Raw genomic sequence first — 13,280 nt, forward strand, 5'->3', positions numbered from 1 at the left:
GAGTTGGGCACCACCTGTCCGCCTCGCAGACACTCGCCGCTCTCGCGCTCCCCGGCTGGGCCCAGCGGGCACCGCGTTCAGAGACGTGTTCGCTCGAGAACCGTCCGCCGCCCGGTGGGGACGGGCTGCACGCACAGCCCCTGTGATGGGTGCCCACGCCCGGGTGCCCACCTCTGCCCCGGGTCGCAGCCCTCCCCGCGCGCGGGACCCTCCTCCTCCTCCGGTTCGCGCGCAAGAACCCCACCATGACTTTGACCCCAGCCCCACTTGCATTTGTTCAGTATTGGAGTCTTTCCTGGCTTCGGTGCCCCACCCAGGTACAGAGAAAGTGCTTTAAAAACAATGCTGCTGGTTTATTTGGTCTCGGGAAGGTCACGGAACTAGGAGGAATAGTGGCAGATTGTACAAATATGAACTAGGAGAAATAGTGGCAGATTGTAAAAAATAATTTGAAAGTTCAATCTTATTCCTTCTATACAAATTCTACAAATGCAACTTGTGGCTGGTTCCTTGCTATTTAGAGAAGACTGAGGAGTTAGAGAGACCCAAATGCCAGTGAGAATACAGGGTTATGTCCCTCTCGGGGCCCTGTTAACAGATTTTCAGCATCCTGCTCTGTCCTCCCCAAATCCTCTATTTCAGTCAATTTCAAACACGCTTTTGGCAGACCCGTAGTGGAAGTCATTGGTTACGAGTCAAGACGTACAAACTAAACCGTTTGAATACTAGTACGTAGTAAACAGAGTTTAGGAAGAAGATTAAGCATATCTTGCAGATATTAACATTTGCAGTGACAGCCTGAATAGTAAGTACCTTCTGCTCTAAGAAAGGAATAGGTTTTGTGTAATTCCTGTACTTAGAGAAACCTCTTCCCCGGTGTATTCACACCAACAAATGTGCACTTAGCATTGTTTATTCCTCATGGTGTTCACGTTTGTAAGCCTCTCTGTGAATGACAGTTTCCCTCAGCCCACCAGGCGGTTAATTAATGCATCATTTGTGAGGGGAGTGGCCGCTCTGGGGAGACTGACTGAGTTAGGCCTGAGACTGTGACATCTTCCTCCAGCACAGTGGCAGTGTGCTTTGTCCTGGGAACAAGTCTGTTTGGTGTTACCAGAAGTAGGTGTTTCTCTTTAAAAGCCGGTTGGTTGTAGGATGCTGACGTGTTGGAAGTCTTCTCCCCCCACCCCCCCAATATATTTGTATTGATTTCAGAGAGGATGGGAGAGGAAAACATCAATGATGAGAGAGAATCATTGATCGGCTTCCTCCTGCACAACTCCCACTGGGGATCCAGCGCCCAACCCAGGCATGTGCCCTTGACCGGAATCCAACCCGGGACCCTTCAGTCCGCAGGCTGACGCTCTATCCACGGAGCCAAACCAGCCAGGGCTCTTTTGCATTTTTATGCAGCACAAAATGTGAAACTTAACCTCTGGCAAACCCTTTTGATAGTCACGGCTTTGTTTTTTGCTCTTTCAGAGTTCTTTTCAGTTCCACGGTAGAATGCTCAGCACCTTACTAGGATGAATTGCTCATGGTTGTCATTGAGCCAGATAAGAAAGTCAGTACTGCATCACCTCTGATTGTTCTGTGTAACGCTATTATAAACATTCCTAACAGTCCTACAGTATAAAATCAGTACGTTTGATCAGGATCCCTGGATGTCTTCTAAATCATCAAAACATGAGTCAGTCGAACAGATTTAAGCATATGTTAGGTACAGAGTAAGTTCAGGAAAGAGGATTTTACTTTTTCAAATTTTTAATTGCATATTGTAACTGTAAATTAAAATAATTGATGAACTAACAGTCCCCATTCACCAACCGTTCAAGTGATGGGATATCAGAATGAGGAAAATCTATTTCCATTGCATTTGATCAACATCAGTTTAAGCTGAAATTGGAAAATTTACTTTTTTCTCCATTACATTGATTCCCAGTTTTCCAGCTGCAAACACAAAGAAGGCCATAGTAATTCTACAAAGAAAAAGTTCTAGTCCGTCCACTTAAAAGGGAGCAAGGAATAGTAGAATAATAGGTACTCTAGCCCCGTAGGGTTACAAAAACAGTTAAGAGAAAGAAAATCAAAGTAATGGTAATCATTAACAGTGTTGTAAACATAACTCTGAATTTCATAAAATTTCTTAATTCATAGGACACTTATCCTCACACTTCCCAGTGAGAACTGTCTAACATGCTTAATATATTTGTATAAAGGTGTACCATCCCTTAATATTTCTTTGATTAATTGGTGCCAAACGTAGCATGATGTTTCTGCTTGCTATATGCCAGACCCTTTTTTATTAGTTTCTTGCTTTATTTATCAAGAAACTTTTATAAGGAAGGTATTCTTGTTTCTGTTTTTCAGTAGGAAAACGAGACACAGAGAAGTTACGTAACTTGCCCAAGATCACCCAGCTAGTATTGAAACCAGATTGACAGAACTAATTGTTTTTATTTTGCTATTTTGTAAACATATATTTGATTATCTTAATTAAAACACTGTTTTGATTCTAAGTTGAAAACAGGCCATTTGTACCATTGTTATACATATATCTGCCACTAACTGCATCTGTAATGGAATAGTTCATAACTACATATATATTGTGTTTTCCTTAGGGAAATTAACAGTGATTTTACTGGCACAAAGTGTTTTGTTCTGTTCAGTGCTTTGATTATTAATACTAATGATAAGTAAATTTTTATTGACTACATAGTTACTGATTTACTGTTAGCTTTTCTGAATCATAGACAGTATTTGTCTATCATGTTTTTTAGCCTCAGTTCTTTCTTGTGACATCTAGTATTTTACATTCAGTCTTCCTGTCACTCAAAGATGCTTTTTCCCAGATTTTGTACGTGTGCAACAGTAGTATTTCTTCCTAATATACTGTAAAATTCAGCATTATTCTCAGATTTTACATTCCTATCCTCAGGTATACTAGTAAACATATCCCCCCCACACACACTCCCCAACACACACACACAAGTTCACCCTCTTAACGCTTTTTTAAAATGTTTTTCCTATTCTTGTTCATCCTTGAGGAATGAATCCTAACTGCTACTCAGTTACATAGGTATTTAGATAATCTTCAGAGAAAACTATGAGTGTGCATTTGTTTAACTCCAGATATCTGTAGAGCAATTGAATTGTTGGAAAAACTACAAAGGAGTGGGGAGGTACCACCACAGAAACTTCAGGCTTTACAAAGAGTCCTGCAAAGTGAATTCTGCAATGCTGTAAGAGAGGTGAGTACATGGGATTAAAATTTACTAAAAACTTGAGTTAATTAGACAGGATAATACTCTGAAATTTTAGTTCAGAATTTCTTAAGAAAGCAAACTTTAGAAAAACATTAGAACCTGTTTCTCATTTTTGCAATTTTTATTAGACAAACATTTCACAAAGATGCATAATTTTGCCTAAAATTTTAACACATTCATTAACTTCGTAGAACTCAAGCATGGTGTTTTCTGAGATTTAAAATCATGAACTTTGGGTTTTATAGGTATATGAACATGTCTATGAGACTGTGGACATCAGCAGCAGTCCTGAAGTGAGAGCTAATGCTACTGCAAAGGTAAAGTTTTTCATTTGCCAAAAGTGAGAGAATTCTTTTAAAATTTGAGGTTTTAATATACAATTGTTAGATTCATAATAGGTTGAAATTTTGAAAACTGGCTTTCAATCTATACTGAACCATCTCAAATACTAAGAAATAGGATCTTTTTTTATTGTCTTTACAGAATATAATCTATCATGCAGATTAGATAATACATTAAAAATACAGTTGCACACAAATAATAATACACATCCTATCTAATAAAAGCCTAGGTGGCTTTACATGCGATGTCATCACAAGATGGCCACCACAAGATGGCTGGCAGGGGAGGGCAGTTAGGTTGGACAGTCCAGCAGTGGAGGGCAGTTGGGGGCAATTGGGCTGGCAGGGAAGGGCAGTTGGGGGCGATCAGGCTGGCAGGGGAGGGCAGTTGGGGGTGATCAGGCCAGCAGGGGAGCAGTTAGGCGTCAATCATGCAGTCAGGGGAGCGGTTAGGGGGCGATCAGGCAGGCAGGCAGGCAGGCGAGCGGTTAGGAGCCCGCAGCAGTCCTGGATTGTGAGAGGGATGGCCGACTGCGGTTTACGTCCGATCCCACAGGCAGTCGGACATCCCCCGGGGGGTCCCAGATTGGAGAGGGTGCAGGTGGGCCTGAGGGACAACCCTCCCCCCGCACGAATTTTGTGCACCGGGCCTCTAGTATCATATAATACATAGTAATATACAGTATACATATTTAATTGTATCATTGATTGTGTATATTTTCATCAAAGGTCTGATGTATGAATTATCCTCATTTTATTGGTGAGGAAGCATCAGATTGTTACCTGCCTCAGAACACACAAATAGTAAATGGTAGAATTGGGTGGGGTGCTCCCCCAGGTTTCTCTTTGCTTTCTTTAACTCGGCGAAGATGTGGTAATGTCAGTAGTAAGTAATCTCTTCAGAGCTACAGGTGCCAGGCTTCCTGTGCTTTCTCTGTGGGGCTTTCCTCAATAATTCCCACATGATCTCAATATCCATGTGTAGTTAGAATAAGTTAATGTCAGTAGAAAGTGATTTATATTCGAATTAAATATAATTATTATTTATTAGCAAGTAATTTTTCATTGATAGTTACTGATTCACAAAAGGAAATACTGGATTCTCTGTTGAATACAAACACTTAAACATGTGGGTGTAGTTTGACAGAGTAGAGAAAAACATAGAAACTTGGCTTTTATTCCTGAGTTATGTGACTTTCATAGCTTACTAAGTATCTGAGCTTTAAATCTAGTAGTAACTGTAGATAGTTAACTAAAGCAACAAGAAAGTCCATGTTTATATGTACTCTTTTTCTCAATATTGAGTTATTTCTTGATGAGTTATTTAGTGTAAAGAACAAATGGTACAGCAGTCAGATGACTGCATGTAGGAACACCCACCCACCTCCTTACAGGTTATGTAGATGTGTTGCGTCCTGCACAAAGGCCTTTGAAAGAGCTGAGCTGTCCAGCCCCAGAGCTCAGCCTGCTGGCACCTGGGGGAGAGGCTCTCCTCTTTAGTGGCAGCGCTCATTTGCTGAGCAAGCCTGCCTGCCAAGTGCTGCACAGCAGTTCTGGCAACTGGATGGCCTGACCTGAACACTCCTACATAGTCCCAGAGTATGCTTTCCAGCCGCCGCCTCTAGAACACCATTCTCCTAGCTCACCTGCTCAGAACTGCCAATGCATTTGTGGGTATTCAAACATCAAATGTATGCGCCTCAAAAATAGGTAAAAGGAGATGAAAGAGCTGAAGTAAACAAAGGCGATATATTTAAACATGTAAAATTTCCTTTCAGGCTACTGTTGCTGCATTTGCTGCCAGCGAAGGACATTCTCATCCTCGAGTTGTTGAGCTTCCAAAAACAGAAGAGGGCCTTGGGTTCAATATCATGGGAGGCAAAGAACAGAACTCTCCAATCTATATATCTCGAATAATTCCAGGAGGAATTGCTGATAGACATGGGGGCCTCAAGCGAGGAGATCAACTTCTCTCTGTTAATGGAGTGGTAAGGATGTTTTATTTCTATTTGCAGTAATGTGTTGTGACCACTTGGGGGAGTATATGAGTTATACAAACAGAAGATATAGGGGGGCACGTCGGTTCACGAGCCACATGCGGCTCTTTGGCCCCTGGGCCAAAGAGCCACATCTGGCTCTCGAGCCGCGGTTTGCCAAGCCACAGTTTGCCAACCACTGCCTTAGAGGGATCCAAGGCAGTACTATTTAGTACAGTGATAAAGTTTAAAGCACTTTCTGTGTGTTTAGCTTTTTTCCAATGAAAACTGGCAAAACTTACTGTGATTTTTATGAAGTGATTAAGCTGTTTAGTAGTTAAGGCAGTATGTTAAATTAGAAGTCTACCCCTCATTTTAGTCATATAGAATGGTGGAATAATAGGGCATGTAGACTGATGTGCTAATTATTTGGATCTTTGAAACCAGTTCTTGGACTACAAACAGAGTATTATTCAGCCGAGGATTTCACACTGATTAAAATGGTAAAGCTAGGTTATTTCATAAGTTTATAGTGTTGAAATGATAAAACATTAAAACTTTTTTACTTACATGTATTTTTAAGCATTTTTGCCTTTTGAATGAATTGCAAAACCTATATATTAATTGTGTGTGTGTGTTTTTTTTTCTAGAGTGTGGAAGGAGAACATCACGAAAAAGCTGTAGAACTGCTAAAAGCAGCTCAAGGAAAGGTTAAATTAGTAGTGCGATATACACCTAAGGTCTTAGAAGAAATGGAGTCACGTTTTGAAAAAATGAGATCAGCCAAACGCAGGCAGCAGACCTAATGCAGTTCGGAACTTTATATTCCATTTTGCTTTTAGCTAGAGAAGTTTTACTGGTGACCTACTGATGGCCGCAGTGCCAACAATTATAAGGAAAAACAAACTTCCCGTGAAATGCTCCTTGCCATTTTATAAATGCCTATTTTAAAATCATTTGTGGTTCCAGAGATGCATACACTTTTTTCTGACAGGAAAAAGTAAAAGGTGATGAGGGCAATTTTGTCCTGCTCTTTTTACAGGCCTTTTTCAAATGAAGATTTTGTCATAAAGTTGTTATAGATTTTTAATAATGCTTTTTAAATATTAAGATGTACTTTTACATTCTTAATCTTTTTTTAGAAAAAAAAAGTTCTTTGTTTGATGCTTATTTAAAAATAATAGTTCTCAAATTCTTTATTTGCTTTTTTTTAACCTGTAAAATTCCTTTATAGTTTTCCAAAAAAAATTAAACATGACAGTTTCAGCTACAGCAGCTCATTACATTGTCAGTGTTAACATCACTGCTGCATTTTGTACTTTGAACACACACATAATATATATAATCATAGGTAAGTCATAACTCAGCACAGTGGAAGTTTTTTACTTTTATTTAAACATAATGTATAGTGAATACTCATTTGTACTGATTTATAAAAGTAAGTTTTTAAACACTGAAACAATCATTGGTAAAATATGTATTCTTTCATAGTGTTTGAGCAGAAAAGCAAAAGGATGTAATTTGTGTGTTAGCATTACTGATTAGATCTATTTATATTCAACAGTATGTCAAATTACAAATGCTAAAACAGGTTCAGGTTTCATCTTTTGCAATTTTTTTTAATGCTACTCATTTCTATTTAAATATATTTTTTATATTTTAGTCCTTCCATTCCTAGAGATGAGCCATTTCGTTTGTGGTGGGAAATAGCAGAAGCAAAGAAGAAAAAGTAATACTTTAACCTCATTAGTCTCAAGAGTTAACACACTTTTACCAGCTCAGTTTAAAGCATTGATTTTAAATAGGTTGATTATAGGAGGATATATGTAATAAGATGTATAGAAATTATGAGGTGATGTGTTCATAAGAATCTGCAGACTGTCGAGATGAATACAAACTTAATCATGTTAAAATGGTTTGATTTAGAGATGGGATCTTTGTTTATGATTCAATATGATGGGAATTGTGAGAGATACTTTCAGTTGTCCACTGGATGTCACTGTTTTACTGAAAGGCAGCTATTAGTGAAGGACTGTGACGGGACTCTTTTTAAAGGCTGGAATTAAAGAATTGAGGATCATTTTTAGTCAATAACTTAGGAACATTTTTAAGTGAGAGATGCTAAAAGGAAGGTAGTGGTTTGAAATATATAAGGAACTTAGACCCTGTATAAGAAGTGGGCATTTTAAAACATTCCTTCAAGAAGACTATAAATGTATACTTTTTCCTGCATGTTTGTGAGCATTGTGAGTCTTAAAAGATTATTCCAGTTTTCAGTGTTTTTTTCAGAATAAAAGTCAATTGGCATTGTTATTTATCATTTAGGTATTGAACACTGGATTGCATGGTTGGATGTGTCTTTAGTCCACTACAAAATGTGCTTGTTATTAATAGGAATGTTGTTAAATTGTATATTTTCAAAATTAATAATTTTTTTAAAATGTTGAGACCAAAGTAGTGTAGAAGAATTATGGACTTAATTTAATTGTAAAATTATTAGAGGTATTTGTTGTAGAGCTTTATATATTAAAGAGAGATATTGGTGCATATAAAACAGTAATGTTGTTATGCTCGTGTTCTTGCATTACAAAGTAAACCCTAAAGAAACCTTATTTTAGTATAGCTACAGCTGCAGTAGCTTTTAAGGGCGTGTCAACATTTCATTATAAATTATAGCTTCCTGGTTCAGTATCTCAGCTGTTTCAGAACTTGCAGCCAAGTTAAATCTTTTTTGGTGTTGAAACTTAATAAGTTGAGTAAGCTATTTTTTTTTCTTCTACAGTAATCCACAATCTGTTCTTTGTGTGGGTTGGCACTTATTTATAATTCTTAAAATAAAGATAGCTTAAAAGAGCCAAATACAGTAGTTTTGCTTGCTACTGTTGAGCATGAATAGCAGTAGTTTGTTTTTGTTAAAAAGTTTTCATAGTGTATCCCAGAATTTTAAATTCTTTCCATAGAAGAATTCAATTATTCAGTGGCAAGGATGTACAGTAAATAGTAGTTTGCTATCATGAGGAAATGAAGGAATTTTTCATTTTATAAATAAATGTATGATTCATGAACATAACCAAGCACGTAGTAAGTATATAATAGGTGTTTGATTTGTGAAATATAAATATAATTATCCCCTCCCCAGTTTCCTTTTTTTTTTTTTTTTGTATTTCAAAATGGGTTGATTCTGAACCTTAGCCCCATATTAGAACATCCTGCAGACCTTTAAAAAAGATTCATACCTGAGTCCCATCCCACACCAACTAAATCAGAATTTCTGGGGTTGGGGCCAGATTCTTGGTTTTTTAAAGCTTTTCCTGTGGTTCTGAATGACACATACGGTTGAGAATCATTAATTTCCCCTTTATAAAATGCTCTAAATACACTGGACTGTGTTTGGAAATATCAGAATAGAACAATTTACAGCTACTATTAAGTAGCAAATATAATGATTGGTTATATTTCTTTAGGAATAAAAGGTACTTGGCATTCTTTATTTGGGAAATAATTATAGTCTTTTTTAAAAAATAGTAATAAAATCTGCAAATAATTTAAACATAAACTTTTAACGTCTGCCATCTTTTTGCTCTCTTTGCTTTTTTAAAATTTACAATGATAAATGTTTATCATTTTGGAAAGCATGTTTAAAAATTGCAGATGAGAAATAAAGTCATTGATAATTATGTGTTGTCTTAACATGGACACTTTATCTGTTAGCAATATACTAGATTATAGTGGCCTAGTTCTTTGGGGTTTGATAATTCAAATGTGTTTTTTTAAATTGTCTTCTAAATTTTTGGAAATTATTTTGTTAAGTACTTAACATAGTTTGGCTCAAGTACTTTGTTTACAATTTAAATGGATATTATAGCATTTAATGGAAGAAATGGTTATGGTTTATTTGAGAAGAATGTCAGCATGACTTGGTGTAGACTTAAAAGAATACATGTGAATATTTTATAATGTGGAATGGTCATTGAAATATCAAGGTCTCGAGTAATTGTATTTCCTGAATAAATGTATGTTTGAATTTTCTAACTTATATTTTGTTGTCTCCTCTGATAACAACATTTCCAAACTTTCACTAATAGTGTTTTTTCAGAGGTCATTGTATTTCTGTGATAGTTAAATAGAGAAAAACACAAAACAAATTGCTTGCTCATTAATTTTTCAAGAACTTCCAAAATGATTTGTATCGACATAGTTTTAAAAATACTAGCGAGCAGCCTAGCGGGCATGGCTCAGCACTTGAACATCAACCCAGGAACTAAAAGGTCACCGGTTCGATTCCAGGTCAGGGCACATGCCCAGGTTGTGGGCTCAGTCCCCAAAAGGGGACGTGCAGGAGGCAGCCCATCTATAATATTCCCCTCTCATTGATGTTTCTATCCCTTTCCCTTCCTCTCTCTTTAAAATCCATAAAGACATTCTAAAAAATATTAGCAAGCAGTATTCTTTGACTTTATAGTTTGAGGTAAATAGAATATTCAAAATGGATTTAAGACTTTCAATACATGACTTCATTTACCAATTCTGATTCTAAGGCTTATTTAAAATAAATTTGTATTATGTTCTTTGGATTAAAAAAATTAATATAACTACAGTAGATATGTTTCTGAAAGCTATGTATAAAATAACTTAAATAAGGTAAAAGTAAAATCTGGGTGGGTTACTGGAATGAAACTTCAAATTCTTACATTTTCCTTCGTCTTTCATAAAACATGACTACAGAAAAGTTACCTTGTGTTCAGAGAGGCGGAACAGCAGGTGACTGAGAACACAGAGTCTGGAAACTGACTGCCCTGGTTTCAATCCCAGGTTCACTGTTACTGTTACTGCACAAGTTTCTTAACTTCCCTGAGCCTTAGTTCCCTCAGCTGTCGTGTAATAAAAATGCCTGTAAGTGTCATTACCTGTAAAGCTCTTAAAAAGGTGCCTGGTATAGGATATATTTGTGTTCGCTATTATTTTCATGTAAAGTAGCATCAGGATCTTAACTAAAGGACGACATTGTGGCCAGTAATTAAAATTAGCAAGTTGTTATTTTTGATGCCAAGAAAAAGAAAAAAGATACCCTTAAAAACTTTAAAAGGAGAAAGATTCATAAGGAATTTTAAGATTATTGTCCACTCTGAACAAACTCCTAGAATTCTAAAATCATCGAGGTTCAGGGGTGGGTGGGGGGAGTTGAAATCATATGTAGAATGAAAAATAAGAATGTCTCATTAAGGAACCTGAATCAGAAAAGCAATTGGTAGGGGGGCTGTGACCCAGTTCTAGAGACAATGGGTTGTTGGAATGGTTGTTGGAATCACAATACAAGGTGTGATTCACTATCATGAACTTTTAAAAGGCATGAAATGTACCGAGCAGGGAGGGGTACAACAAAAAGCATTTATTAGCCCCCAGTTTCTTCAAAATTTCGGTAGACCAGAATACCTGTTCTCTGTCTTCCAGTTCTGGTTTTGTTGTATTCACTATCAGTGATTATTCTGGTTTTAATATAGTGAAGTGACCAAAGTTTTTGTACATTTATTTCTGTGGTGGCAGAAAATCTCCTCCTGATGAAATCTTTAAGACTATATAAACCGCAGAAGGCGAATTCATACAGAGGCTGTTTTTCATTTTTATTCCTTTGATTTTAAACTTTTAAGAAAAGAACCAGTGCATCATGGCAAGTATGTATAAGAGCTCTTTCTCTCATTCTCATCACCTACGGAAGTATCTTTTGGACACAGTGATGATTTGGTCCTTTTTATAAAGTTTTCTGTAGCAGAGGAAGTGTGGGAGAATTCTAATGTGTTACAATCTCCAGAATTGTTTTGATGGGGTAAAAAGAAAATGTCGCCATTGGCTGCAGGTAAGTTCCCTTTAAATGGCAGTATTACTAAAAGTAATTCATCAGCAAGTAACAAAAACCAAACCTTTAAGTTTGTCCGTGTTTTTATTTGGGAAGGAAATATAATCTGAAAGCATGAAATAGCCAAGGAAAATTTTTATGTCTGGTACCTAATATACTTTGAACCCATAGTTTAGATAAATACTAACTTTTTGACTTTTGTGTTTTAAGCTCTTATGGGTTGAATTGAGTCCATCGGTCCCTCCCCACTCCAAAAAAGAAAAGAAAAAAAGGTATTTTGGAGTCCTAACCCCTCAGAATGCCTTTACAGAGATAAACAGGGTGGGCTAATGGTGTCCTTATTAAAAGAAATTCAGACACAGACACACCCAAGGAGAAGACTATGGGAAGATGCAGGCAGAGATTAGGGTGATGCTTCTACAAAGAAGAAATGCCAAAGATGGCTAGCATACTACCAAGTATGGAGAGGCATGAACAGATTTTCCCTCAGTCCTCAAAAGGAACCAATCCTCCAAAAACCTTGATCTTGAACTTACAGCCTCTAGAACTGAAATTTCTCATTGTTTTAACCACCCAGATTGTGGTACTTTGTTATGGCAGCCCTAGAAAACCAGTTCATAGGAAATTCTATGGTTTGATAAATGGCATTAGCAAAAATGATAGGGCCCCTCCCTTGTGCACATGTTCCAGTAGAAGTGGTTTGGGTTAAGAAAGGATGGAGATTCCTGCCTTGGGATAAAGGAATGTTAGGTTCTTTGTTTCCTGTTGTTGAACTGCCTCTTTGGACACCTGTACAACCCTGTGATTGAGCTCCTGCCTCCACGTGGCCACCTTGGCTCAATAGCCCCTAAGAACTGAATGTCCTCGTGTTAGGCTGCCAGTTAAAAATACAAATAATTTTGTGAGCAGAATGTCTAACAAAATCAAAATAAATTTTTAAACGACCATTTAAACCGTTTTTTTAAATTTGCAAATATTGCCCTGGCTGAGTAGCTCAGTTACAGCATCTCCTGATACACCAAGGTTACAGTTTTATCCCTTGTCAGGGCACATACAAGAATCAACCAATGAATGTATAAGTGAAACAAATCTCTGTGTCAAAAAAAAATCTGCAAATGTTGGCAGAATTGAATTAAAAAACATTTGGTTTATACTACGAATATTTTTGCTTTAAAACTGATTGAGGAGTTCTGTAAATGAATAGAACCTTACAAATTCAGTACATCCTGTATAATTACCTTTTTATATTTTACCACAAGGTGGCACTAAAGTGCTATTGTTTCTGTTTTAGAATGTTCCAGCAGTTTCTGCCAATTAAAAACCAGGCTTACCCTTTAAAAAGTACCCATCTTTTCTTTTAAACTCAAAAGAAATAGAGAGAGATATACTGGAAATTATTTTTGGCTTTACATCTCTTAGATACCTTCATCCATGCTCAAATAGGTGTTTGATCAAGAAAAAAGTCATTTAAGAGGACTGTGAGTTTTTATCTTTTCCATAACAATTAAAGATACAAATTAAACCAAGTATAGAGTAGAAAGAGCAATTGGCCTAGATTCAGTGGTTCTCAACCTTCCTAATGTCATGACCCTTTAATACAGTTCATGTTGTGGTGACCCCCAACCATAAAATTATTTTCGTTGCTACTTCATAACTAATTTTGCTACTGTTATGAATTGTAATGTAAATACCTGATATGCAGGATGTATTTTCATTGTTCTCGACCCACAGGTTGAGAACCGCTGGCATAGATATGAGCTCCAGTTCTGCCAATAACTAGGTGTACTGCCTTGGGTTATTTAATTATCATCTTCGGGTCTGGTTTCTCACTAGTAAATGAGAT

The 13,280-nt window shown here is 37.0% G+C and overlaps 1 protein-coding gene across 1 annotated transcript in view; it reads left to right on the forward strand.

The window, feature by feature from the left end:
- Window positions 1-9,615, forward strand: part of LIN7C (lin-7 homolog C (C. elegans)) — a 10,036-nt gene extending 421 nt beyond the window's left edge. The window contains exons 2-7 of the mRNA XM_015566290.1: window positions 643-728; window positions 1,036-1,119; window positions 3,133-3,251; window positions 3,512-3,583; window positions 5,386-5,595; window positions 6,234-9,615. Of these exons, the coding sequence (XP_015421776.1) occupies window positions 643-728; window positions 1,036-1,119; window positions 3,133-3,251; window positions 3,512-3,583; window positions 5,386-5,595; window positions 6,234-6,389 (727 nt within the window). The 3' untranslated portion in view covers window positions 6,390-9,615. The remainder of the gene's footprint in view (window positions 1-642; window positions 729-1,035; window positions 1,120-3,132; window positions 3,252-3,511; window positions 3,584-5,385; window positions 5,596-6,233) is intronic.
- The last annotated feature ends 3,665 nt before the right edge of the window (window positions 9,616-13,280 follow it).

This window comes from Myotis davidii, unplaced genomic scaffold (assembly GCF_000327345.1).
Source record: "Myotis davidii unplaced genomic scaffold, ASM32734v1 scaffold330, whole genome shotgun sequence".
In the NCBI taxonomy this organism is placed as follows: Eukaryota; Metazoa; Chordata; class Mammalia; order Chiroptera; family Vespertilionidae; genus Myotis; species Myotis davidii.